Here is a 27,675-nt window from a genome sequence, read left to right as displayed (position 1 = left end):
CATGCAGGGCATTGGAGGGAGATGCTGCCCTGACACCCTGACATCTGCCTCTGTGCATGGAGAGGGGGAGGGCCCGAAGCCAAGAAACTACATCCTCTTGTTAATGATATTTGCTCGTTACGTTGTGCAAGCAGTGGCCATTCATGAGCCTGGGCAGCCTTCCCTGCCGGGGCTTTGTTTCTCCCAGCCGGTGACCACAGCAGCTAGCCAACATCCCCACCAGCACCTGTTATCGCAGCACAAAACTTCCTGCTGAGTAACGGGTGATGCAAGGTGGCACGGCTTCTAGGGAAAAAAAAAAAAAAAAAAAAAAAAGGACAAAGGAGATTTTCCTGCTAAGATTCAAACTAAGGCAGGGATACCCTCAGAAGGCAGGACTGCAGCCAGCATTGCTGGGCAGTGAAGAAGCAGGAAGATGTTGTGGTGCTTAGATGAGGCTGAAGAGGGTTTGTCGCAGGCAGCACTTCCCCTTGGCTTTGTGATGATGGCTAAAAGACAAGTCTGATGTGCTTCAAACAGATGCAGTGGTGTAGTGGGCCTCCTCTGCTTCCCCCTATCAGCCCTGGGCCCCCCCTTTGCTGGGGGGTGGCCTTCAGAGAAAGGGATGTGGCCACCACCCACTTCTTCCTTTCTAAGCGGGTAGGAATTAGCAGTAATGCAAGATGCATTTCTCCTGTGTCAGAGAAAGGGAAATGGGCTAACACGAAGCCCGTCTGTGCCGGCTAAGTGTGCCTTTGCTCACCGTGCAACAGCCACCAGCAATGCTGAGATGTGTGTGCCCCAAAACACCCTCACCACAAATCAGTGAGACTGTCACAATAAATAAATAAACAAATAAATAAATAAATAAAAATCATGTGCATTACCAATTCATACATATAACTAAAAATTCGTGTGTAGAACTAAAACAGCAGTACCAGTTCCTTTCCCCATGAGAACACAGCCATGGGCACACGTTCACCAGTGTTTGCTGTATGTCCTGGCTGCACTTCCCCGGAGAGGAAGGATACTCTTCCCTGATAGTATTGTTATTTCCAGGCTCCTCACAGTCCCTAGTGCTTTGTCGTAGCTTTTTTTTTCCTTTTTTTTTTTTTTTTTCCCAACAGGCTCTATGAAGGAAATTCAGAAAAACTGTGCTTTAAGTGGACTCTTCCTCCGTTGCACATTCGTGATGGACAGGACAGGACAGGATAAGGCAGGACGACTCAGTGACACAGGGTGGGTTTCCTTAGCTGTCCATCAGCAAAGCTGACAGGGACGTGTGTAACACCCAGGGAAGGGTGAAAAATTATCACAGCAGATTTCATGGGAATTGGAAAACTCAGCTTTTCCCTGAGACCTGTGTAGTTTTTCACAAGCACACAGAAACGGGGCAGCCAGCACCCACATCAGGAAGCAAAAACATGTCCTTGCCAATTATTTGCTCTCCAAATAAAGGGCAGGCAGGTTGTCCCTTGGCCCAGCAGGTCTGCAGGAGGTGTATGTGGACCTCAACATTTTTCTGTAAAGCTGTCGCATGGCCACATTTACAGAAACCTTCCCTGGGGATGAAGTGACCTGTTGCAAACCCAAACAAATGCCACCTCTGCCGGGATGGACAGCTCTGAAAAGCCCTTCCATCAGGAATTTCCCTTTTCTCTTTTATCATATACTATGCTCCTAGCCCCGGGAGGAGTCTTGAGTTGGACAGAAGCCAGCACACCACACAGGGAGGGTGCAGGGACCACAGTGGGTTGCAATCGGCCCTCTGGCTTTGACATCAGTGGAGGATCCCAAGGACTGATCCCGATTAATGAGGTTCCCTTAGTGTGGAGGTAACTCAGCTGAGGTCCTTGCTTCTGGGTAAATTGTTTTGGTTTCCCTTCTTCAAACGAAGCCGCCTGGTGGCATCACTGATGCTGGCAGATGGGCCTGCCCCTCACCCAGAAGAATCCTGCGAGCCCCTGTTTCCATTGTGGTGGTCTCAGGGCTACCTTTGTGAGAAACTGCCGGGCCGTTGTTTTAAGGCACCATTTGAAAGCAGTGCTGCTGTGGTTTAACCCCGCAGGCAGCTCAGCACCACGCTGCCGTTCACTCAGCTCACCCCCCTCCCCGTTGGATGAGGGAGAGAACTGGGGAAAAAATTCCTGTCCTGGGTCTGTCCCCTCCCAGCTCCTTGTGCACCCGCAGCCTCCTCACTGGCAGGGTGGTATGAAAGGCAGAAAAGTCCTCGGCTTAGTGTAAGCACTGCTCTGGAACAACTAAAACATCAGCGTGGTATCAACATTGTTCTCATCCTAAACCCAAAACACAGCACCATGCCAGCTGCTAGGAGGAAAACTAACTCTATCTTAGCCAACACCAGGACAAATGCACTGAGGATGTGGTTTTCCACACCTTTCCCAGGGGGCTGGTGGTTCCTCCTTTTTTTTCTTTTCCTTCCTCTTTCCTGCACTTTGCCACCATTTCCCTGACCTTTGGAGAGCCCCTCGGGCTCTGCTGTTGGCCTCCCTTCCTCCTCCCCTTTGCATTTCCCTATGTTAGGGTTTCCTTGTGCTCAGCATCACTACTCACCGCGCTCTCCCTCAGCCATTGAGTAGTAGTTGCACCAAGGATGCTGAAAGAGTTAGAGGAAATATTTCATTTTTTAAAATAAAACAAGAAAAAAAAAAAAAAAAAGATCTTACCCAGGGAAAGTACCCCCCGGAGGACCAGGTTGAACAGCTCTCCTGTAGCTTCCCCCTGCTGAAATGCCGGGGTGAAAATGGATGTTTCTGTGGATTTCTCCTGCCCTGGGACCATGCTGCCTCGCAGCAGAGAAGGGTTTTGGTGTAGGGCTGGGGGAGCGTGGTGCCATGGTGCCCACCCTTACAGTGCCTCCGCCTGGGGCAGTGAGTGGTTTTCATCTGGCATGGCTGAAATCGCCTTTCTTCGTAAGTCTGGCAGTACCTGGTGCCAAGGGAGGCAGGCTGTTCGTGCTGGCCTCTGCTATCTGCCAGCTGTCCTGGCAAAACAGATGGCTGGGGCTGTGTCGCTGGAGCCGTGCGCTAGGGACGTGTGGCAGTGATGCTGAAAATAGGCAAGAACAGACCCAAGGACCAACATTTGCAATGCATACACATCTCTGTGTGCACGTGGCTTCACTCACACGTATATTTTGCTTCATATAAGCTTGCAACGATATGTAAAGCTTGCTAGAGACTTCCTATTCATTCCTTTTTCCATTTGGAGGTGACCATTTTTCACTTCTCCCTTTACTGTCATCATCCGCCAGCGAATGTGTGTTGGCAGAGGCCACCAGCACAAACGTGCACAGGTTATGTCTTAGGTCTTACATGCCATGAGCTCACCACGCTGGAGTTCAGAATATGACAGGGTTTGAAGAATTATCAACCTGGAGAGCGCTCACACATCACGGGAGGACTTCCAGAAATTGCTTCCGTCCCCTGAGAAGAGCGTGGTGCTACCCAGCATCTTTCTCAGAAGATGATGTGCCAACAAAATTATTAGGTGATATTTTACATTAATTAGTGAGCAGCACTCTCTGGAAGCTGAGTAGAGACCTGTCTGTGCATCCTTTGTGTGATAACCCAAACAGGCTGCAAAAAAAGGGCAATATTTTTCTGAATCAGTTTGGCAAAATTAAACTTTGTTCTGGTCAGTTAATTCAGGGCAAGTTTCCCAAAGAAAGCAGCACGTGAAATGCTAGTTTTCTGCTCCCACGGCTGGAGGGAGAGAGGCATGAAATGCCCGTCTCTTCCAGGACAGAAGCAAGGAGGAGCAGCAAAGCAAGGAAGTGGTGAGTTCAAAGCCAGCCCGAGGAAGTGGCTCTTGCCCAAGGAAGCGGAGGAACTCCTTGCTGCAGGATGCTGCGGACGCTGAGCATTTGCATGAGTTCAAAAAGCACCTCGGTCTATTCATGGAGGAAACATCTACGGCAGATTGTTAGGGACAGAGATCCCAGTGCTGGCTCAGGAAGTCCCCTGGGCACAAATTGCCTGGGACTGGAGGAGTCACCTGGGAAGTGCTGGCTCGCTTGCCCTGGTTTGTGCTGTTCCCAAGGTGTCTGCTGCTAAGTGCATTTGCAACCAGGTCATTGGCGTAGGTGGACTTTTTGTACCCCTACATTATGGTTGGAGCTCAAGCATCCCTTCAGGGCTCCCAGTGCTGTTGGGTTGGCCAGGACATGTACTGAAGTCATCTGTTTAGCAGACAGTCCTGCTCTATCTGCTGTTCCTGTTCCAAAACAAGGGGCAGAAGGAGAATGCTCCTCAAGGAGATTTTCGGGGTCTTAAGCTCTTGCCAGCCACGCTTTGGCACATGACTATCTGTGTGCATGCCAAATGCTGCAGAAGTTGATTTTGGCCACAAAGCATCTGGCAGTGGCGTGAAAGCCCAAGGCCTTCTTCCCTCTGTGCCTCTGAAGCTACAAGGGACTTGCCATGACTGCAGAGGCAGCAGGGTCAGGCCTTTCTCATCTCAGGTCTTTTTTTACAAGGTATTATCATCGCAGAGGAAATCGCTGAGATGCAAACCACAGGAGTCTGAGAGAGCTGTCGAGCCTGGTTTTACATTCCTCTGCAGGGACAGACCCTTGCCAGCAAAGATTTCCCATCCACCTCCCCTCCCGGAGAAGGCCCAACTTCAACGTCCAGTGGGGGTGCTGGGGGCAAAGCCGACGAAGCCCTCCACAGACACAAGGATCTGACGCATTTTGTGGGTGACTCAATGCCTGATGTGCTCCGACAGGAGGTGAATCAGCCACAGGGCTCTGCTGGGGGCGCAGAGGAAATCTTGACAGCAGCTGCAGTCACATCTGAGCCCCCGGGCCATCCATGCTTGACCCTATGGCTGCTTCACCTCTGGTGAGGAACAGCGGGGCGTGACAGGCCAGGGCCACGTGTCCCCTCCAGATTTCTGTGAAAAGCTCAGTGGGAGCTGAAATCATCTCTGAGGTAGGGAAGGGAGATTAGCCAGAGGCACAAAGGAGGCCCACAGAATTTCTCCTCTTGCCATGGCCTCCCATGAATGGCTGGGATGCTCAGGTCTCCAAGGTCTCCATGGGTGCCAGCAGAGTTGCCCTGAGAGGGATCTTGGCAGAAGCAGTGGTATCCAATTATTTGCAGAGCCGAGGCTGGAAGGTGATGGAGAAAAAAAAAACGACCTAGCTTTAAACTTGAACCTGATTTGGGATTTTGTCTGGTCGTAATTATAATGACTGCTTCTTTGCGCTTCAGGAGTCATTTCTGGGTTTGAAACTGTTTTTTATATGTGGCTGTAATTATCTTGAGAGGGATCCCAGGCAAGGATCGGGCCATGCCCACCAGGTTAGACCCACACAGACATGTCTATGTTAGATTCAGTTTGGCCATTTTGACCCAAGACAACTTGACAGCAACTTGACAATTAATTGAGCGTTAATATTAGGGAGGAATATACAGAAACAGGGCCAGTGCACGCCATTTGGATTCCGGGTGCTCTTGCATCCTCTGAACATTTCTGGCTCGGCAGTCTCCCTATGTCTAATAACTCTTAATCAGCTTTGCTTCGAGGCATTTATCCTACTGGTGTTGAATCTCTCTAGGCACACACAGGATCCTGCAGCTAGGCATTCCTCTGGTGAACACCGCGCGTGATCTGGCACTTTTGGGATCCGAAATGGGTGTAAGGGATAAGCCACGTGCACCCAGTGTGCCTCTACGAGGAACACTGACAAGCAGGCACAAAAATCACCTGTCCCTCGGTATAATTTGAAGGGGAGTCCCGCTTACTGCTGACATACAATGACATGCATTTTCACTGCTGCTTCAAAACTCAGCTATGGACCACTGTTATATTCGTAGAAATTAGTGCAAGATTTGTCATTCATAGTCTGACTGTATGAGACTGACACGATGTATAAATAGGTTGCAGCCACACTTATATAACAGTGTCTTATTTCTGATCCCAAGCCGACGGGAAAAAATGTCTCTTCCCTAACTCCTTCTTCCCAGCAACAAGCACTACTCAAAGCCCAGCTTCAGCCCTGCCGTAGAGGCCCAACGCTCAACCAAACACCGGGAGATTTAAGTGAGGCATTTCTCTTTCAATTTGCAAACAGCGATGTCCCTAAAGGAGGCATCTGCTGGGATCTGCACGCCTGTGATTAAATACTGAACTGGGGCCAGCGAGCTTTCAGGAGTGAGCTCTGGCTTCACCGCCACATGTGATCGATCCAACGGGCGTTAGAGGCAAAAAGTCACAGGTTGTGTTAAAGATTAAATGCCACCACGTGCCTTACTGGTTTCCACCGTAATAATTTCCAAAGCCGGTCCCTTACACTGAATCTGTCTTGCAGCACACTGAGAGGAGGGGATCAGCTTGCTCTTCTGTGGCTCTGCTGCGACGCCCAATTCTGCAGCCGAAGATATCAGCTTAATCCCTGAGGGAAGCCCTTGAAATTTTGGGATTTTCCCTTATGCTTGTTTTATCCACCTCGCTTCTACACCTGTTTTATAATCCATGGTCATCATAACATGAATACAGACCGTGTGCAGCCTGATGTCTGGAATGTGACCAGCGTCGGGGCTTTTGGAGAAGGCAGGCGAGCAGAAGGAGGTGGGCACAGGGCACTGATGGGTTCTGACAGCTGGCACAGCACGACGGATGCACCAAAAAATGACTAAAAGTCAAGGACAGGTCGTGCCAACTCCTGTGTCAGGAAGTAGCTTACTGGTGTGGATTGCCCTTGTCCACCAAGACTGTAGAAATGTTCAGCAGTGAACATTTCATTTCCAGCAGTGAATATTTCATTTCCAGCCCAACCAGAGCTGGAGTGACATGTTAGATCTGCTGGCCCTCACCCAGTATCTGGTCCTTGGAAATGCCCCCAGCAGCCAACCCCTAAACACTGCAGTGTGTCCCCCCCTGCACCTTTCCACCAAACCAACCAGACCCTAAAAAAAGGGCATGGGCATTTTGAGGAGGCAATTACAGTTCCCACGAACAGCAATTAGTTCTGATGTGGACCTCCCCACCCCCAAGCAGCCTGAATTAAGAGCCTCAGCTAATCATCTAGCAGGAGCTATATCCTCTGAAAATCCCGCTCCAGTTCATTGACTCTGCTGGATTAGAGCTCTTATTTTTCATCCGATGTGGTTTGAGTCACTTTGACTTTTGCAGGAAGGGAGGCGGCGGTGGCAAAAGACAAGGTAGAGAGAGAGTGAACCAAACCAGAAGCAGTAGATGGTTTGGACCACTTTGCATCCGGCTAATTTGAGTGTGTCCTGCCCCGATCAGATTTGCATAGGCAAAAACCAGCTGCAGCCATGTGAGTATATGGAACACCCATGGCTCTTCTAAGAAAGGGCTCCTTTGCTTTCAGCGGTAAAGCCTTCCTTTTCCATCCCCTCATCTATACGGATTAGGAGCCCAGTTATTAGTCTCCTACCTAGCTGATTTACAGCTGATTTCTCCACGAATATAAACCCTCACTCTTTCACCTACTGCAGGGCAAGAGCAAGAATACTTACACTTCGTGAGATAAAATCTGTAGGGCGGTTCACTGGATTATGAACATAGGCCTTGTCAGAGAGCAGAGAAAGCAGACTTGGCAGGACTTCTTGCATTTTTCACGTGCTGTCAGAGGCTTTTGGGTTGTTGTTCAGGGCTTTGCAGTTTAAGTTTTCCTTCTAACATCTAACCTAAATCTCCCCTCTTTCAATTTAAAACCACTCCGCCTTGTCCTGTCATTATCTGCCCGAGCAAAAAGTTGCTTTCCATCCATTTTATAAGCTTCCTTTAAGTACTGAAATGCTGCGGTGGGGTCACCCTGGAGCCTTCTCTTCTTCAGGCTGAACAGCCCCAGATCTCTCAACCTTTCTGCTTTGTGACTCTGGGTTTAAAATAAAAGCATGGCCAGGGTGCATGTCACGGGCTTAGCAAGCCCATGGGAAGGCAGTGCAGGAGGCATGCAGGTGGGGCCAAGTCATGACCTGCATCCAGGTACTCCCCTCACTTCCAGGTTGTCTCGTGCTTGGCAAGAGGGAGCTGAGGGAGAGGAGAACAGTGGAAATGAACATTATCCCCTCCTCCGCCTTCTCATCTGACATTGCATAATTTTCCCTTTAGCCTCCCTAGACAGGTTCATTGCAATTCCCCTACATTAATATGCAAGCATGCCCTAAAGAAAAAGAGAACATGAACGTATTAACGTGACTCTGTTAACTCTTTCACTGCTGCACTGCCCTTCACTGAGGGGAGGAAGCTTTCCCCAGATGAAAAAATAGTGAGGGAGATGTCAAGAAGAGCACAGCAAGGTGCTGCGTAGGGACAAAAGGGAGCAAAGTCCCTGCTGCATTCCAGCAAGGCTAGGTTTTGTGGGTGAGCACAGCCTTGCAAGTTGTAGGATCTCAATTCCTCCTTTCTTTTGTACCACAGACTTTCTGAGCACAACAGGGCAAATCACTCAGCCCTTCAGCTAACAGCTGGGAGCTGCTGAGGGGTGATGGCAGCTTCCTTACGCTGCAGCTTCTGCCACGCGCTGAGGGAAGCAGGCGCACAGATCGGTGCTTTCTCCGTACAGCTGGCAGCTTGTCTGACCAGGAGGAAGGAGGGAACCAGGCTCTCGGGAAAACTGCATCTTGACAAAATACCAGCCTGTCTTCAAGCCCAGGTGGCACCAAGGCAGGCACATCTGCCGGGGAGCTGAGACACAGGGAGGAAAGCAGCATGCCAGCACCCCACACGTGTGCAGTGGAGCCAGGAGCCAGGGGAGGAGAGCCAGGAAAGCCGGGAGGAGCCCAGAGGGCTTACTGGACTCAGCAGCTTGCCAGCTGCCCCCAGCAGCCCTTGGCCACCTGGGGGAATCGTGTTTCAACGTTTCTCTGGGCATTTAGATAGCCAAACAAATTGGTATCTATTGGCTGGCAAATTTACAGCCTGGCTCTAATTTGGTTTTCACTTCCACAGTGAGCTGAGGTGTAAATTCCTTTTCCTTAATTCAAGGTACACATTGACATTTAATCATCCAAATACGTGCCTCTTTGACAATTCATTTCCCTCCAGCCTCCTTCCACAATTGCCTCTCCTGGCCAGGGCTCTATAAAAGATGATTCTTTGAATCCGTTGTGAAGGAAATGAATGTCTCTTGTGCTCCCTCCTTGTCCCTCTCCCTCCTCCCCCACCCCACCCCTTCTCTCTTGTTGTTTGTTTTCCAGCAGGATATATTTCAGTTTGCATTATAGAGATGCCATTTGCCAGGAACATTAGCTTTCACACTTCCCCAAGATTGCAAAGTCAGGAAATGAAGCTGTGTAGACCTCTCTCTCCCCCAACACCTCCCTTTCCTCAGGTAATCACATTGCTTCTTTTGCCTTGTGGTTTCTGCCTTGCAAGCTTTTCTGATGGCTCTTGGTTGTCCCGTTGTAGTGCCTCCATGGACAAAGTTAACTAGATTTCCTTCTGAGCTAATTGTGGCAAGGGAGGTCCCTGCAGTGGTGGATCCTGGCTGGGTGGCATTGACTTGGCATGGTTTTGGCACTCTACCTTTGGGTGCGCTACCACAGCATCACTGCCATACATGACCAACAAGGAGAACGACTGTGAGGATGCCTGGTGTAGGTGCACGATGGCATTCCCAGCAGCCTGGCCGGGTGCATTTTATCTTCCAGTAAGTCTGAGCTGGGAACCTGCCACCTCCTTAAAGACATAAAGAGATGAACAGCTGGGAGTGGAATGAAAACACGTGGAAGCACTTGGAAGTCATCAGAGGCATGGGCACATGCATGTATATCCATACTCCATCCTGAAATAGTATCTTCCATCAGTGCTCATGAAAACAGCCAGGGACAGGTAGCTGAATTTCTTCCTTCTTCTGCTGATGTCAGTGTTCCCTTCCTCTCCCACCTCAGACCAGTTTGGTCCACATAGGAAAAACCAGGATGTCAGGCCCTGGCTCCAAGGACATATTCTCTGTGCCCTTGGTCGGGTAATTTTAGTATCAAAGCAGGAGTTAATAGTGCAGAAGGCATTGAAGACAGCAGTCTAGCTTATCGCATGGGAGTGGTTGACATCTGCCCGAGAGGAGCGAAGAAAAAGGCATATCTTGGCATTAGCTCTCGAATAAAAGGTCCTGAGACATCTTCACCAGTCCAACTTGAGTTCGGGTCACATTGGTATGAGAGTGTGATTTTGAATTAGGTTGAAATCACATTCTCATTTTGATCTCATTGATAGCAGTACTTGAAGGAAGAAAGCATGTCCCTGGCCTCTTGCTGGCAAGTCAGTGTCTGGCTTACTTCAGCAGAAACGGGTTTCTTCTTTCCTTGTGTCTGATTTACGTTGGAGTAGAGCAAACTAACCTTCCATCCCTACTGTGTTAGGTAACAGGTTCAAATACGTTCAAGAAGGGGGTGTATCACATAAAGGGCAGCCATGCGTGCCCCACAGCCAGCTTGGTTTGGCTCGCCTGGAGAAGGGTTGGCGCAGCACATGAAAGCCACGAGTGCAACGAGCAGGCTGACACATATGTAGGGGAGAACCTGGCAGAGGTCAGAGAACAGACTGTAAGGGAGAGGCAGATCCAGGCCATAGGACTGGCACCAGCTTCAGGCCTTCAACGTGCACGGTAGGCCGGATCCCTCCCAGGAAGGCACGCACAGCAAGGTGTTACCTTGCCTTACCCAAATAAAGAGCTAATGTGCATGCAGAGGAGGGGAATTCAACCCGCCTGTTCAAATGCTGCCCTCTGTGGAAAGCAATGACTGGGGCAGATGGGCTTGGATAAACCCTTAACCTTTCTCTCACCATTTCCAGGTCCATGTAGTGGCAGATGAGCACCTTCTGGCGCTCTCTGAAACAGACTCATCAGGGACTGGTAGTGCCTGTTTTCAGGAAATGACCCAGTCACAGTTACTGACATGGGGTTCTGCATCAAAGCTTTGGTTTGAAAGCAGCCCAAAAGAGGAATTCTGGATTAAATGACTGGCGGTGTTTGGGTGGTGGTTATGGGAAGGTCCTCCGGGCGTCACTTCAGGGCTGCGAATTTGCTCCTGTATTTTAGCCTAGTGTAGGTCTCCTCCACGTCAGGAATCAAAACAGAGAGCCTTCCAGCGGACTGAGTGCTGTAGTATTTTTACGCAGCTAACGAGCCGTCGTTTTCTGACAAAGGAAAGCGTGGCGGCGGCAGACATTTACTCAGAGGGACCCCGCGGAGCTTTCGGAAGGGTTGATGCGCCCTGCATTGCCGGCCGGCCAGGCATGAACGAGAGCCACGGAACAAAGAAGCGCGCGCGCGTGTGTGGGTGTGGGTGTGGGTGTGTGAGTGTGAGTGTGCGTGTGTGTGTGTGCGTGCACATACGAGCGCCCAGCGGGCTGTGTGCGCGCACGTGTGAGCGCACGTGCCCGCGGTGTGTGTGTGTAAAGGGGGGGGGGGGGAGAAAGGAGGGTGGGAGACCAGGCGGGGGTCCCTGCGGGGGGGTCCAAGCAGGGCTCCCGCGGGCTGCCCCCTGGCCCCCTTCCCGCCCGCCGCCCTTCCCCATTCACAAAAAACCCCGGGAGGGAAGATGGCCGGCGCGGGGGGGGGGCCTTTTTTTCCTTTTTTTTTTTTTTTTTTTTTTTTTTTTTTTATGAATGGAGGCGGTGACGTCGTCCGCGCCCACCCCATTCACGCGCGTTCCGTCCATTCAGGCGCCCGGCGCGGCACGGCGGGGCGGGGCGGGGCGGGGGGGTAGTAAAGGTGCCGCCGTGCCGGGGGGGGTGCGGGGACAGCGCCGCCGCCGCCGCCGCCATGGTGGCCACCGAGGGGCTGCGGGAGATGGAGGGCAGCGCCCTGCGGCGCCTGGTGGGCCGCGACGAGGCGAGCCCCGGGCCCGGTGGAGGTGGCCCCGGCGGCCCCTCCGGCGGCCCCGGGCGGTGCCTGGTGCTGGACTGCCGCCCCTTCCTGGCGCACAGCGCCGGCCACATCCGCGGGGCGCTCAACGTGCGCTGCAACACGATCGTGCGGCGGCGGGCCAAGGGGGCCGTGAGCCTGGAGCAGATCCTGCCGGCCGAGGGCGAGGTGCGGGCGCGGCTGCGCGCCGGGCTGTACGCCGCCGTGGTGGTGTACGACGAGCGCAGCCCCCGCGCCGAGGCCCTGCGCGACGACAGCACCGTGGCGCTGGTGGTGCGCGCCCTCCGTCGCGACTCGGCGCGCGCCGACATCCGCCTGCTCGCAGGTACCGGGGGAGGGGCGTCAAAAGGGGGGGGCCCCGCTTCTCAGCCCCCCCGCCGCTCGCCCCCCTGGCCCGGGGGTCCCCGAGCGTCCCCGGGGCGAGCCCCCGCTCCCCGAGCTGCCAGGACCGCGGGGGTGGCGGCTGGAGGGCGCGGCCGGCCCGGCGGTGGGGTCCCGGGGCGGCTGGAGGCGCGGCCGCCGCCCGCTGGGGTGGGCGGCTCGGGGGAGGCGCGGGGTGAGGCGGCAAGGGCCGAGAGAGCCCCGTGCTGCTGCCCGGGGCTGATGCTCTCAGTCCTGGGGGCGAGGGGCAAAATCCATGGGCGCAAGGTGCAGCAAATGGAAGAGGGAGGATCTCCCCCTCGTTGTGCGAGTTCACCCCCGGCTTGATGGTACAGAGAAGATACTTGCTCCTACACACACAAAAACCCACCAAAAATCAAAAACCCGCTGTCATGCCAATGCCCCCTTGCAGTGGGGAGACCCCTGGTGTTGCCTCTGTGCTCCTTTTGCTACTGCAGCTACAATGGGGGCTTCTTCCCCCTCTTCCTCAATGCTCTCAGCATCAGCATGTATTAAATGAGGTGCTGTGAACAGTTGGAGTTGCTGGTCCTGAGGGTTGCCATAAGATTATTTAGGGGAGGAGGGTGCTCAGCTGGGTTCCTGGATGAGCTCTGTGTTTTGTTTTGTATTTTATTTTAAATTTATCTTTTTTACAACCTTAGAGTTACTTTATTCCCTGGTTTACTTACAGCAGGGGTGAGAACGCATATACACAGAGCAGCAGATCCATTAAGAGGGTTGATAGATGGAGGAGCTAACATTTCTGTTGTGCTAGCTACAGTAAAAACGGCAGGAGCTGTTCTAAGGCTGTGATACGATGTGCTGCTGAGGGAGTGCCTGCACAGCGAGTGCTCACTGGGGAACGCACTTTTGGGTGCTCTGCCATGAGCTGTCACAGTACTGGGAGCTGTGCGTGTGGCAGGAAATGCCGTTCTTCACGGGTGGCCTGGGTCAGTTGAAGGCTTCTGATGCCTCTATTGTTCTTGAGTGAGGTTGTTTGGGGTTAGCGATCCTGTATTTCTAAGAAGAAAAACAAACAAAATAACAACAACAAAACGTCACTTTGAGGAACAGGCTCTTAGAAGCTCTGTCCTAGCACTTGAAACCTCCTGCTCACATGGAACGACTTGAATGATCCAGCTTGCTCTGATTTTGTAATACCCATGTTAACCTAGCATTGTGTGTGTCTAAATGCAAATTTATTGGGTTCAGGGCACAGAAAACCCAGATCGGTTGTATTTAAGCCAGGTTTCTGCTAGGTTCCCTGATAAACAGCCCAGCTAGGTGTTGTTTGATGATGGGCACCTGTGCTGTGTGGTCCCTGGGGAGGGGATCCTGCGGAGGCCTGCAGACCCTTTTGCACGTACAGCCGGGCATCTCGTGGTAAGAGGTGATAATGGGGAACAGCCCAAAGGGAACTGCACAGCACTGGATGGAGCTGCTGAACGTGGTGCTTCACTGATTGGGCTTTTAGAAAGAGATGAGAAACATTCAGGAGAAACCCTTGACTTGTTGTGTTGAAGGGGTCACGTTGCCTATCCAAGGAGGAAGCTCATTTTCCCACGTGACCTTGGGCAGCTGCTCCATCTTCGGATGGTGTGACGGCCACGAGAGTGGGATCTGATAGATCCAGGAGAGGGTATCTGTAATGGACACTTGTTTTTTGGGTGCTCCTCCAAGTCTAACCAACAGGACTGCAAAGCACTGTCAGTTTCTGGAAACGCAGCCACTGCAAACTGCCCCACTCATAGGAGTGGGTCAGTGCACGTTTAATGGTGTATATGCATTTTTCTGCTTTAAGGGACCAAAATCCTTCCTTGTGGAGGGGAAGGAGGCCATAAAGGACATCGAGGTGCCGGATTGGTCTCTAGCTGCCAGAGGATTCCTGGGTGGCTTTGCTGGATATGCTTGCATCTAGCTGGGAGCTAATATTCTCATTCCTGTTGGTCTTTCGAAGATCCAGCCTTGATCAGTGCACTCTTACAGCTAAGGTGTGGTAAGGAATATGTGTCCTTCTACATGTGCTCTGGCAAGCTCAAATCTGCAAGCACAGACCCCGCAGTTGGGGGTGTCTTCAGCATCTATCCTGGAGCACGGGGCTTTGTCCAGCTAGATTCCTGCGGTGATAGTACAATACCCAATTTCTCTTGGTTTTTAGGGTCAAGATCAGACTCTACAAGGATGTCAGGGTTGTTGATTTGATTTGAATGACAGCAGGATATTTCCCCAGAGGTGTTTATCTGCAGCCAATACCGCAGTTTCCCTGTCCCAGGAAGCCAACAGGTGGCAGCTCTGTTTTGCCTGCCCATTAGGAAGATCAGAGGTCACCCCTGCTTATCTCCTTGGCAGTGGGTCAAAGCAGCAAGATGCTCTTTCACTTGCACTCCTCGGGAGGCAGTGGACATCTCTCTCTGGAGAGCAGCTGTGCTGTGGTGTTAGCATTGCCATACCCAGATGGTGCCAGAGCTTCCCTTGCCTGTTTTTTTGCTGGCTCTGGGACGGAGGGTTTGGCTGGGACAGCAGAAAACCTTGATTTTGGGAGGGTTTTGTGGCAGAACTACCACTTCTGAGAAAGTAGAAAATTGAACGGTCTGTAGTGTGGGAAGCCACTGAGGTCAGGATGCTGGCAGCAAGTCTCTCCATTGTCTTTGAGAGCATTGTCCTTGGTTTGAGGATTAGGATGCCTGTCTGTAGGGGGGCTAAACCCTGGGGCGTAGACTTCGGGCAGCCAGGAGCCTTGAAGAGCCGTGGCCCACTGGAACAGCTGGGCTCCAGGGATTCCCCCCTACCTGCCAGGAGCCCGGTTGCTCACCCTGGGGCAGGAGGCCATGATGCATCACTGTAGCATCATCTAGTGGTGAAGGGCATGCTGAGGTGCATCAGCTCCAGCTGTACCGTTCGGTGGTGCTGTGAACGCGGCCTTAACACTTCTGCTCTCTCTTCTTGCAGGGGGTTATGAGCGTTTTGCCTCAGAGTATCCTGAGTTCTGTGCCAAAACCAAGACCCTGAGCAGTATTTCACCCCTCAGCAGCGCCGAGCCCCTGGATTTGGGCTTCAGTTCCTGTGGGACTCCCCTTCACGACCAGGTAGGTCCAGAAACCCCACGTGCAGTGGGTTTGCCCGCTCCCTGGTTGCCTTCCTTCATGGCAGTCGGGTCCTGCTTCAGCCTCCCTGCCCTTCCCCAGCCGAGACCCACTCGTGGCAGCAAGCTGCTCGCCTCTCCTCCCCTGGGAACACGTGGCGGTGCTCCCGATGCCAGCCATTCTGTGCTCCCTGGAGAGCAGACAAGTCCAGACCCCACTGATCCTCGGGGTGGAGCTGAGGTGGGTTTAACAGCTCTGAAAAGGCAGCACGTGCTGCTTCTGAAAACTGGGCCCTGCTGAGGACGTTGGATCAGGTGCCAGCTTCCTGCGTTGCTCTGGGCCTACAAAGCCATCCGGTGTTGTGTCCAGCCCACCGCTGTCCTGTGCTCACGTGTTGTTTTCCTCGCCAACAGGGTGGCCCCGTAGAAATCCTTCCCTTCCTCTACCTTGGCAGCGCCTACCACGCTGCGCGGCGGGACATGCTCGACGCGCTGGGCATCACGGCGCTGCTGAACGTCTCCTCCGACTGCCCCAACCACTTCGAGGGGCACTACCAGTACAAGTGCATCCCCGTGGAGGACAACCACAAAGCCGACATCAGCTCGTGGTTCATGGAGGCCATCGAGTACATCGGTGAGTGCCTGCTCGGAGCAGCTGTGTCCGTGTGGTTTTCCACCCAGCAGGGAGAGGCCACGGTGGGGTTTCTGCCTCAGGGACCTGGAGTTTTTGGCTCAGAGGCCAGGCCAGTCGCTCCATCGGTGGGAGGTCTGCTGTCACCTGCATGTTGGCCAGGGGCTGGGCTCGTTCGAAGGGTGTCAGCCTGACGTCTCCCTCTTGCCCTGCAGACTCGGTGAAGGAGTGCTGCGGCCGGGTCCTCGTCCACTGCCAGGCCGGCATCTCCCGCTCGGCCACCATCTGCTTGGCTTACCTGATGATGAAGAAGCGCGTCAAGCTGGAAGAGGCCTTCGAATTCGTCAAGCAGCGCCGCAGCATCATCTCCCCCAACTTCAGCTTCATGGGGCAGCTGCTGCAGTTTGAGTCACAGGTGTTGGCCACCTCCTGCGCAGTGGAAGCTGCCAGCCCCTCGGGGACATTGCGGGAGCGGGGCAAGGCCACCTCCACCCCCAACTCCCAGTTTGTCTTCAGCTTCCCTGTCTCTGTCGGCGTCCACGCCACCCCCAGCAGCCTCCCGTACCTGCACAGCCCCATCACGATGTCACCCAGCTGTTAGCTCAGGGTCCGAGGCCAGCCAGGCAGATCGGGGAGGCGTGGGGAGGGCAGGCGAGCAGGGAGCCCTGCAACGTTAAGCAATAGTGCTGGACACTGCCATTCACCCCGGACTCGATGTCTTTTTCATAGAGAAATTTCTTACCTCATCTCATCTTTTATTGCTTTTTATGTCTTGAAAGCATGGAAGTTGTGAAAGCCACAAACCCTGACATTGGCCAGGCGCAGTTTTGGGGGAGGAAAAAAATAGTACACTGGGTTTCCTGAAGTGCCTGGTCTTCATCTCTTTCCATCCCTGTTCTACTGTATGAAAAACACACCTCCCTTTCCATCCCATTTCTACCCCTACCTTATTTGGGTTTTCCATCTGGGTTGAAAAGGGAGCATACATTATTTCTATTGCACAGGACTCTTCTCCTTGCACGGAGGCACAGGTGCATGTGGTAGGTGTTGCTTACCTGAGTTAGAGCAACAAGCGCTGCTGCTGCTGCAGGCAGGGCTTCAGGGTGAGCACGAGCGGTGACACAGGAGTGCCTGCAGTCAGCCTCACCTCTGACAGCGCCTGGAAGAGGCACTGCAAGAGCTGGCAGGCAAACCGAGTCGCTGTCTGAGCCCATTCCTGGGGGAAGAGCAGTCTCTGTGGCTAGGAGTCCAGAGTCTTCCAAGAGAGCATGGAAGGGGAGATGCAGTGCTAAGTGATGCGTGGTTTTTGTTGTTGTTTTGGTTTTGGTTTTTTGGCCACTGTGTCTCTGTGGGTCTCTGGTTCCCATACAAATTGTGCCAAGCCTCCTGTAGTTTAAAGCAGAGAAAGAAGGGGTAAGGGCAGCAACCCAGGCTGTTGATTACTCTGATTGCTGTCCTCCATCTCTTGTTTTCAAGATTTCCCCACTCCATGACCAGTGCATGCCACAGGCCAGGCTCTTTGCACAGCATTCATCCACCTGAGCTGGACTGTAGGGTCTCAGTCACCTGTGCACCTCTGCTTGTGGCCCAAGCCCAGGAAATGCCTCGTCTTCAACCCACATGTAGCCTTACCTCTTTCCCCCTCAGCCCAATCCAACGTAAGATGCCTGTGTGGCTGGTGTACATATGTATGGTTTTGTTCCTTTTATTTTATAATTATTATTTTTGTTTTTTAGAAATCAACTTTTTATTTATTGCCTGAGGAAGGGAGAAAACAAATTGTTTGGAGAAAATAATAATAAAACAGTTTTCAACAGTTGTGTCTGGAGCGGGTTTGTCCGAAGGCCACTAGGAGCGCCTCTTCCCAGAACAGCAGTTTGTGCAAACACTCAGCTTTTACAGAGCAGCTGTTAAAAATGTATTTATTGAGTTTTAAACTATTACAAGTATTGCAGATCAGACATTTAGCCAAGCACATTTATAATTCAAACTCAGTTGTTACAACGATGTTACCTAAGGTCCACCATGTAGATAGGCTGAGAACCTGCCCGTTGTCTTCTTTTTAGAGAGAGGGTAAAGGAGGAAATAAATAAATGATATCCCAGCTCCAGGTAATTGGTAACCAAGAGAGGAAATAAAAAAGGCTAGTTATGAAGACAAGCTATATAAAAAAGTCTAAAAACTCAACCCCCAGGTACACTGCTGTTTGGGTTGGCAGAAGGAGCGATGAAGATGCGTAAGCTCACAGGACTGTGGCAAGGGAAAAACAAAGAAAATACTTCAATTTCCAAAGCTGAAGCAAGTAGTGCAGATGTTAAGAAGAAACAGTGTCAAAATTACCTTGTAATAGAGATCTCTAATCAAGCTACATTAGTAACCAACTTAATGGAACCAACACTAGAAATTGCCACCAAGAGGTTCAGTAAGATAGAACTAGATATATCACAGCCAGTCGAATAATATGCCATCAGGTTTTATGCGCTAACAGGAATGCATGTGTTTCTTGTTTCCTACCGACTCAAGGGCTCATTTACCTTCCTCCAGGAGTTTCAAGCAGCATATGCTGTCCTCTGATTCTCTAGGTTTTGTATCTAATATGTGTTCAGATTGGTGGGGACACTGCCACTCTGTCTCTGTGCTCTGAAAGCTCAGGAGAGCATGCTCCTAACTATGCCAAAGGCACCGCCTCTGACCATCAGTGGGTTCAAGTCTGCCAAGGTTCCCAAGTCACTCGCTACCTGTGAGTGAACTGAACCCACGCTTTGCCACGTCTTACCCAGGAGGGTTGCAGCATAACCTAAAATGACCGAAACGTGCATGGGATACACATCCTTCTGGATATCTGAGCTAGATTTTCAGAGCAGCATGGAAAGGGAGAATCGTAGAATCCCATTAAAAATAAATTCACATGCTTCCTGACCTTCAGCTTCTGTGAATGATTAGCAATGTTAAACCTAATTGGCCTATTTTGAGGTTGGGACCCATCCTTTTTTCACACCTTATGGAAAAATCTGTCCCTGGATAATTTCTCTTCATAGTCCCTCATGGAAATTCTAGGTGGTGCATGTGCATACAGGAGGTGTTCCTTCACAGAAGGGATGCAGGAGACTTTCTGAGAAGATTTGGTGCTATCTAAGCAGACAGGCTGTGCAGTGGCACAACATGTCAGCATCCCTCAGCACTTCACACATTCATGGGGAGCAGGTATCTCCTCTGCTTATGGCTTTAACGAACAGTTAGAACAGGCTGGTTTCCAGAGCCAAAGCACCCTTCTCAAGAAGCTATTCAGATTCATATACAATACCTATTCTGTGCCCACTGCCCACCAAAGACAGCAACGCAGAACATTTTGGGAGGCTTTCTTATTGTTCCAGTGTAAAATTTTGCTTTGGGGTATTCCATTATCAAAGTATAGAATTTTGCAGGCAACATAAATTCCTGCTGCATAATGGAGTGGAATTTGATCACATCACATGCAAACATTCAAAACACAAGAAGTCAGAAAAAAAAAACAATTCTCATTCCTTGGACTAGAGAACAATAGTGGCTGCAAAACTATGAAACCAGTACAATGGAGTTTCATGGAGCTGGGATCACAATAAGATTGGCTTATGGATGGAAGGATGAGAAAATAAGATACAATTTGCTAAGGGACTGTATTCTGTTTTTAATTCCAACAGCATTTTTATTGACAGCATTCAGACTGCAATGTCACTGCACCAGGTACCTAATGCCTCTGCCTCATTGAAACAGTTTCAGCAACGGAGAGCAAGAACCTCCTGTCCTCGCTACATGGTGAAGTATTTTTCTGTTTTGCCTACAGAAGTCCTGTCACAAACTGTACAGATGTTTCTAAGCATTTCCCCAACAGGACACGGATACATCAACTAGGCAACTGTCTCCTTCCCCAGCATACACCAGATGATGTCCCATGGGTAACAGCTTTTCCTGGAGTCAGTGGGAGGTGCCCAGCCTCCCAAGCCTATGAGATGGCTCAGCCCAGTGTGTTCTTGCATCCTCAGTTCCTACTGTGACTCTCCGCTGGTGACCCAATGCTGCAAAGGAGCACCCCCATATCAGTGGACTGCCCTTTTCAGGAAGGGATGGGGCAACCTGCCACACCCCATTCTCTAGAAGAAGGAGGCTTCAAGTTAATTCCCTTGGCTAAAGCAGCAGCAGCAACATCTGCGCTGTAAAAGTCTGCCAGCTGCAGCTCTACCATCAAAACCACGATCAGGTTTTTCATGGGGAACTTTAATACCAATAGGCAGATCCTCACTTTGTTTTAAACTGTAGAAGGAACTACAACAAGGTACACCAGCAGAGGCACACGCTGCTCCTGCGCAGTCTTCTATGACACACAGTCTCATCAGACCTGGTTTTCCTCTGTGTCTGGCCACAAACAGAAAGGAGATCATGCCATTACAAAACAAAAGCCACTGCAAAATGATTTCCTCACGCAGCACCTTTACTCTGCACAGAACACCAGATACGTAACACTGGCAGTTCAAAAATACTGAACAACATATTTTTATCCTCTAGAAGCTGAAGGCTCCTGAAGAAATCCAGATGTAGTTCAATTAGCACACGGGAAGCAACAAACAAGAACAAAATCTGGTATGAGCATGGTGGGTTTTTTGTTTTTAGGTTTGTTCTTGTTTTTCAAAGATGTAAAGCTTTGAACTTCCACACCCACATTAACCGTTTTGCTCACTTAAGCAGCACAATTTTTTACCATTTAAAACTATGTCTAATGGGGATGGTGAGCAACACTCACTCACACCACTATCTGAAACCCTAGTGTAGATAGGCACATCCCCCCACTCCATTATTAACTAAATTAAAAACAAACCCCAAACTTAAATGATGAATACAAATCTTCAAAGCCTAGTGGTGATCTTTCCAACCCTAACACTATTAAACAAGTAGCCAAAATACAAGCATCCGATTTTATCAATGATATTTGATTTAAAAGGACATCTAGGCTAGAGCCTGGCTTGGACTTCAAAGCTACATATTTCATCAGGTCACAAAATGAAGTGGAAACCATAAATCCAGTGCCAGCTCAATAAAAATAAAATCCAAAGCTCAAGATCTGCTAGTGTATTGCTATTTCTAAGGTTTTCTTTATAGATATTACAAACAGACAATGTGCAGGTAGCCAAACTGCATCAGATGACTAATTTTACAATGGGTGAAATTCCTCTATGAGGATAACCTGCTGCAACATTAATGTCTTAATGCTAAAAATGAAAACTTTGTGTCTTAAAGCTGAAAGTGAAAAGCTCTTCAGGTTTAAGTCTGTTTTGTCCAAACACATCAGCAAATCCCACTTGCAGGGAGCACGTTTTTGTAAACTAAAAGCACACTATTCTGTCATTTCCTTGCTTAAGGGGCGATAAAGCCTGAATGCATGAACTGGATCATCAGTTATTCAGCAGTGCTGGTTGACAGGGAAATGTACACCCTGTTCAAAGGAACATTTTATCTCCAGTCATTATGTGCCCAACACTGAAACACATGACATTGGTTGTTTAAAACAACAACAACAAAACAACCAAAAAACAAACTACCATGGCTTGATTTTCAACCTTCTCTGAAGTTGTAAAAACAACTTAAAAAAAGAAATTGATCTCCACTTTTGGTAAATCCATATCCTTCATGAGGGAGACTTATGAAGTTGTTTGGTGCTCTGCTATGCAATGATTAAAAATAACTTTCTCCTACCCAACAAAATAAACCTGGGAACTTGCATGGAAGGGGATTAGGATGAATAAATCCTAGCTTTGCTCTCTCATAAACCTGTAAACAAATCCACTTGCTAACTGATTATTATTACAAGTTTGTTCTCATCAAAATGTAAAAGCCATGTTTTTAAAAAAAATTGTAAATCACGAGTTGTTCAACTCTGGTGTCACACAGATGTGACGCTAAACTACTGTAACGCTCTCCCTTACTAGTCTGAAACCCAGTTACTAGGTCTCAGTAAAGAGAGGAATGAGACCCAGACACATTCTTGTACATGCAACCTTCTGACTTTTCACCCATCTTCCAGCAAAACCATATGCCACTGTAACTGGGGAACATTTCACGAACCGCACGTACTTAATAGCAGCCTTGTGAAATGTTCTTTTAGAGATATCAGGGGAGGGCACTGACCTGCTATATGAAGTTCTTTCAAGTACAAGAGCTGTTTTTTTACACTTCCAAACACTTCCTATGGGTCACCCCTGGAAATTTACGCAAAGCAGCAAATTGACACAATTTGTTTCCATTCCAAAGTTCCACTCACTCATTAGTACTGTTTGCTCAGAGATGTGCAAAAAACCCTATATTGAAGAACTGGACCTAGCCCCTTCTCAGATGAAATTCATATTACATTTTTAATGGTTTTAGTCAACTTGACTTTGTGCAAAATATCTTTAAGAAGGTTCTGGCTCAACTTCAGAATACAAAAGGAAAATAAATAGTTGACTAACATCTCTTGAAAACATAAAATGAGTGCTGCATGCTGAAAAGAAAATTACGGGCTTAATGCAATTTATCTGCAAATAAAATAACCAAAACAGTAGTGTCTGAAATTTTAACATGTGAGATGGCTGTGAAAAAGACTTCTGTTTGCACAATGTTTCCAAAGTCTAGATCAAAACAACATTATTTTACACATGGTAACTGCAGAGACTAGGAGCCTGAGATATATTATTAAAAGGCAGTCTCTTGTAAACCTTCCTCAAAAGGAACAGTAGCAGTTGAGTATGCAAGAGTTACTCATACCATATTCATCAAGACAGCAATGCTTTATAAAAGACATACAGCTTATCTGCAGGTTAAGAATTTTATGATACTGATATTGTGAAACACACATCCACCCAGTCCAAGACTGAACTCATATCCTTCTTCACCGATCTGTAGCTACTAGGTCTTTTGCTCTGCTGCTGTTGCTGTCTGTGAGGGAGCTTCTGGTTTCACAATCTGGTACGTAATAAGATATTCCGGGTATGCCTGAAAATAAATCAAGAAAAAATATTGTTTATGCAAGGGTACACTCAGCAACTTCACATTCTGGATTTCATTAAACAATGACCTACGTGGAAGAACGATGCAAGAATCAGCTCTATGTTCAAAGAGCAAAAAAGAAAAAGGTGATTTCAAACCCAGACAGCACTTAGTGCTGAGAACAGTGGGAACTGCTTGATGCGGTTAATACCTTAGTTAATGTACTACTAGAAATAAAGATTTAAATATTTCAGAACCTTCATGAAATGCAGCAAGGGCAAATGTGAAGTCTTGCACCTGGGATGGACTGAGCTCAGGGAGCACCTTCAGTTGCTTGCAAATAAAATAAACCACAAGCCCAGAGAGGGGGCTGGGACTGCCTCAACTTTGTCCTTCAGGATTCTCCCTACTGAGAGAATTTTCTTGTCCTTCCACACTGGGTTTGTGTACGACAAAATGGAAATATGAATATGAAAAGACACGTGTGATCCCAGCATGCCGCCTTCCCCCCTCAGAGCGATGGAGCAGCAGCGAGGGTCATAGAATCATAGAATATCCCGAGTTGGAAGGAACCCACAAGGATCATCGAGTCCAACTCCTGGCACCACAGAGGTCTACCCAAAAATTCAGACCTATGACTAAGAGCACAGTCCAAACGCTTCTTAAACTCCGACAGGCTTGGTGCCATGACTGTATCCCTGGGGAGCCTGTTCCAGTGCGCGACAGCCCTCTCAGTGGAGAACCTCTTCCTTATAGACAGCCTGAACCTCCCCTGTCACAGCTTGACACCATTCCCTCGGGTCCTGTCACTGGTCACTAAAGAGAATAGGGTCCCACTGCCCTGCGCCAACATGGATGTGTCAGCTGTTTTGCCTCTTCACTTAGGTGATCCAACAGTTTTTATTTTTTTCCCCCAGACAGCTTTCCCGCCAAGCAGCCACTCCTCGCCAAAGCGCACAGGCGAAGCCTGGCTGCCGTGCCTCTGGCGGGTGCTCGGGAGGACGTTCCTCATGCCCCCGAGCACCGGCAGGTCACTGAGGCATGGCACCACACCTCATGGCAGCCGCTCGAGGGCTGAACTGAGCCCGAGGACCTCCGGATGCCCCTCACAGGGCACTTCCCCGCCACCTCAGTGCCGGCGGCAGGACACCCCTCCCCGCTGTCCCCTCAGAGCCGTAGCACCACCGCCTCACCGCGCCCCGCCAGCCCCGTGCCCCTCCACCGGCACTACGGAACTTTTTCTTTTTTTTTTTTTTACTGCTGTTAAAGATAACAAAAAATGTTTTTATAAACACATAAACACAAACAGGAGGAGGACTAAGGAGAATCTCCATCCTCTACTGGATGCGGGCGGGAAACTTAGTGATGAGAGATGAGGAAAAGGCTGAGGTGCTTAATGCCTTCTTTGCCTCAGTCTTTAGCAGCAAGACCAGTTTTTCTCTAGATACCCGGTACCCTGAGCTGGTGGAAGGGGATGGGGAGCAGGATGTGGCCCTTGTAATCCACGAGGAAATGGTTGGTGACCTGCTACAGCACTTGGATGCATACAAGTCGATGGGGCCGGATGGGATCCACCCGAGGGTGCTGAGCGAACTGGCAGAAGAGCTGACCAAGCCCCTTTCCATCATTTATCAGCAGTCCTGGCTATATGGGGAGGTCCCAGTCAACTGGTGGCTAGCAAATGTGACGCCCATCTACAAGAGGGGCCAGAGGGTAGAACCGGTAAACCATAGGCCTGCCAGTCTGACTTTGGTACCAGGGAAGCTCATGGAGCAGATGATCTTGGGTGTCATCACGCGGCACTTACAAGGCAACCAGGCGATCAGGCCCAGTCCGCATGGGTTTATGAAAGGCAGGTCCTGCTTGATGAACCTGATCTCCTTCTATGACAAAGTGACACACTTAGTGGATGAGGGAAAGGCTGTGGATGTGATCTACCTCGACTTCAGTAAGGCTTTCGACACTGTTTTCCACAGCATTCTCCTCAAGAAACTGGCTGCTCGTGGCTTGGACTGGCGTACGCTTTGTTGGGTTAGAAACTGGCTGGGTAGCCGGGCCCAAAGAGTCATGGTGAATGGAGTTAAATCCAGTTGGAGGCTGGTCACTAGTGGAGTCCCCCAGGGCTCAGTACTGGGGCCAGTCCTCTTTAATATCTTTATCGATGATCTGGAGGAGGGGATCGAGTGCACCCTCAGTAAGTTTGCAGATGACACCAAGTTAGGTGCGTGTGTCAATCTGCTTGAGGGTAGGAAGGCTCTGCAGGAGGATCTGGATAGGCTGGACCGATGGGCTGAGGCCAACTATATGAAGTTCAACAAGGCCAAGTGCCGGGTCCTGTACCTGGGGCACAACGACCCCAAGCAGAGCTACAGGCTGGGAGATGAGTGGCTGGAAAGCTGCCTGGCAGAGAAGGACCTGGGAGTATTGGTTGATAGTCGGCTGAATATGAGCCAGCAGTGTGCTCAGGTGGCCAAGAAGGCCAACAGCATCCTGGCTTGCATAAGAAACAGTGTGGCCACTAGGACTAGGGAAGTGATTGTCCCCCTGTACTCAGCTCTGGTGAGGCCACACCTCGAGTACTGTGTTCAGCTTTGGGCCCCTCGCTACAAGAAGGACATGGAGGTGCTCAAGAGAGTCCAGAGAAGGGCAACGAAGCTGGTGAGGGGTCTGGAGAACAAGTCTTACGAGGAGCGGCTGAGGGAACTGGGGTTGTTTAGCCTGGAGAAGAGGAGGCTCAGGGGAGACCTCATCGCTCTCTATAGGTACCTTAAAGGAGGCTGTAGAGAGGTGGGGGTTGGTCTATTCTCCCACGTGCCTGGTGACAGGACGAGGGGGAATGGGCTAAAATTGCACCAGGGGAGGTTTAGGTTGGATATTAGGAAGAACTTCTTTACTGAAAGGGTTGTTAGGCATTGGAATAGGCTGCCCAGGGAAGTGGTTCAGTAACCATCCCTGGAGGCCTTTAAAAGATGTTTAGATGTAGCCCTTAGTGATATGGTTTAGTGGAGGACTTGTTAGTGTTCGGTCAGAGGTTGAACTAGGTGATCTTGGAGGTCTCTTCTAACCTAGATGATTCTGTGATTCTGCGACTAATTCCATGTAACCTTTCTGGAAGGTAGCATGGGGAATAAACAAGAGGAGTTAGAGATGTGTGCATAGCCTGAGGGCTATGACCTCATTGGCATTACAGAGACATGGTGGGATGGCTCACATGACTGGAGCGTTGAAATGGAAGGCTACAGGCTCCTTAGGGAGGACAGGCAGGGGAGAAGAAGAGGGGAAATTGCCCTTTATGTCAGTGAGCAGCTGGAGTGCATGGAGCTCTGCCTGGGGATGGATGAGGAGCTGACAGAGAGCTTATGGGTTGGGATTACAGGGAGGGCAGGGACATGTGACATTTTATGGTTGGACCAGATGCCCTTGGAGGTCTTTTCCAACCTTAACAATTCTATGATTGTGGAGGACTGCTACAGGCCACCTGATCAAGAAGGCCATGCAGATGAGGCCCTCTATAGGCAGCTAGAAGCAGCCTCATGTTCACAAGCCCTGGTCCTCATGGGGGATTTCAACCACCCTGGTATCTGCTGGAGGGACAGCACAGCAGGGAATAGGCTATCCAGAAGGTTCCTGGAATGAATTGATGATAACTTCCTTCGTCAAGTGATAGACGAGACAATGAGGAGAGGTGCAATGCTAGACCTTATTCATACCAACAAGGAGGAGCTGGTGTGGAATGTGAAGCTCAAAGACAGCCAAGGCTGCAGTGATTATGAAATGGTGCAGGATCCTGAAGGCAGTGAGGAAGGAGCACAGCAGCTCACTGCCCTGGACTTCAGGAGAGCAGACATTGGCCTCTTCAAGGATCTGCTTGGTAGAGTACCATGGGACAAAGCCCTGGAGGGAAGAGGGGCCCAAGAAAGCTGGTTACTATTCAAGGATCACCTCCTACAAGCTCAGGAGTGATGCATTGCAACAAAGAGGATGTCAAGCAAAAATACCAGGAGGCCTGTGTGGATGAACATGGAGCTGCTGGCCAAACTCGAGAAGAAAAAGGAGGCCTACAGAGGGTGGAAGCAAGGACAGATAGCCTGGGAGGGATACAGAGACATTGTCTGAGAAGCCGCGGATCAAATTAGGAAAGCTAAAGCCCTATTAGAATTAAATTTGGCCACGCACATCAAGGGCAACAAGAAAGGCTTCTGTAGGTATATCAGTGATAAAAGGAAAACTAGGGAAACTGTGGGCCCTCTATGAAAGGAAATGGGAGACCTGGATACCTGGGATAAAGAGAAGGCTGAGGTACTCAATGACTTTTTTTGCCTCAGTCTTCACTAGCAAGAGCTCTGGGAGAATGACGAACCACCCACTGTAGGAGAAGATCTAGTTCAAGACCATCTAAGGTATAAAGCCCATTGGACATGGTGAGATCCATCTGTGGTCCTGAGGGAACTGGCAGATGTAGTTGCTAAGCCACTACTCATCACATTTGAGAAGTCACGGCAGTCCAGGGAAATTCACAGTGGCTGGAAAAGGGGAAACATAACCCCCTTTTTAAAAAGGGAAAAAAGGAAGACCTGGGGAACTACAGGCCAGTTGGTCTCACCTCTGTGCCTGGCAAGATCATGGAGCAGATCCTCCTGGAAACTAGGCTAAGGCACATGGAAAATAAGGAGGTGACTGGTGACAGCCAACATGGCTTCACTAAGGGTGAATCGTGCCTGACAAATCTGGTGGCCT

At 50.1% G+C, this 27,675-nt stretch overlaps 2 protein-coding genes across 2 annotated transcripts in view; one reads left to right on the top strand and one right to left on the bottom strand.

The window, feature by feature from the left end:
- Nucleotides 1-11,696: 11,696 nt before the first annotated feature.
- On the top strand, nucleotides 11,697-17,758 carry DUSP4 (dual specificity phosphatase 4). Its single transcript, XM_040554824.1, has 4 exons — nucleotides 11,697-12,173; nucleotides 15,179-15,315; nucleotides 15,726-15,945; nucleotides 16,158-17,758. The coding sequence occupies exons 1-4, from the start codon at nucleotides 11,747-11,749 to the stop codon at nucleotides 16,541-16,543; spliced, it is 1,170 nt and encodes a 389-aa protein (XP_040410758.1). The 5' UTR covers nucleotides 11,697-11,746; the 3' UTR covers nucleotides 16,544-17,758.
- A 92-nt stretch (nucleotides 17,759-17,850) lies between these two features.
- The window catches only part of TNKS (tankyrase), a 123,323-nt gene continuing 113,498 nt past the window's right edge, over nucleotides 17,851-27,675 (bottom strand). Inside the window, exon 27 of the mRNA XM_040554823.1 lies at nucleotides 17,851-22,944. Within this exon, the coding sequence (XP_040410757.1) occupies nucleotides 22,858-22,944 (87 nt within the window). The 3' untranslated portion in view covers nucleotides 17,851-22,857. The remainder of the gene's footprint in view (nucleotides 22,945-27,675) is intronic.

The sequence above is a fragment of the Cygnus olor genome, chromosome 4 (genome assembly GCF_009769625.2).
Source record: "Cygnus olor isolate bCygOlo1 chromosome 4, bCygOlo1.pri.v2, whole genome shotgun sequence".
NCBI classification, from domain to species: Eukaryota; Metazoa; Chordata; class Aves; order Anseriformes; family Anatidae; genus Cygnus; species Cygnus olor.
This window is presented reverse-complemented; position numbering and strand designations above follow the sequence as displayed.

Coding starts and splice junctions, on each gene's coding strand:
- DUSP4 (XM_040554824.1), top strand. CDS start 11,747: ATGGTGGCCACCGAGGGGCTGCGGGAGATGGAGGGCAGCGCCCTGCGG. Junction 12,174..15,178: donor CGACATCCGCCTGCTCGCAG/GTACCGGGGGAG, acceptor CTCTTCTTGCAG/GGGGTTATGAGCGTTTTGCC. Junction 15,316..15,725: donor GGACTCCCCTTCACGACCAG/GTAGGTCCAGAA, acceptor CCTCGCCAACAG/GGTGGCCCCGTAGAAATCCT.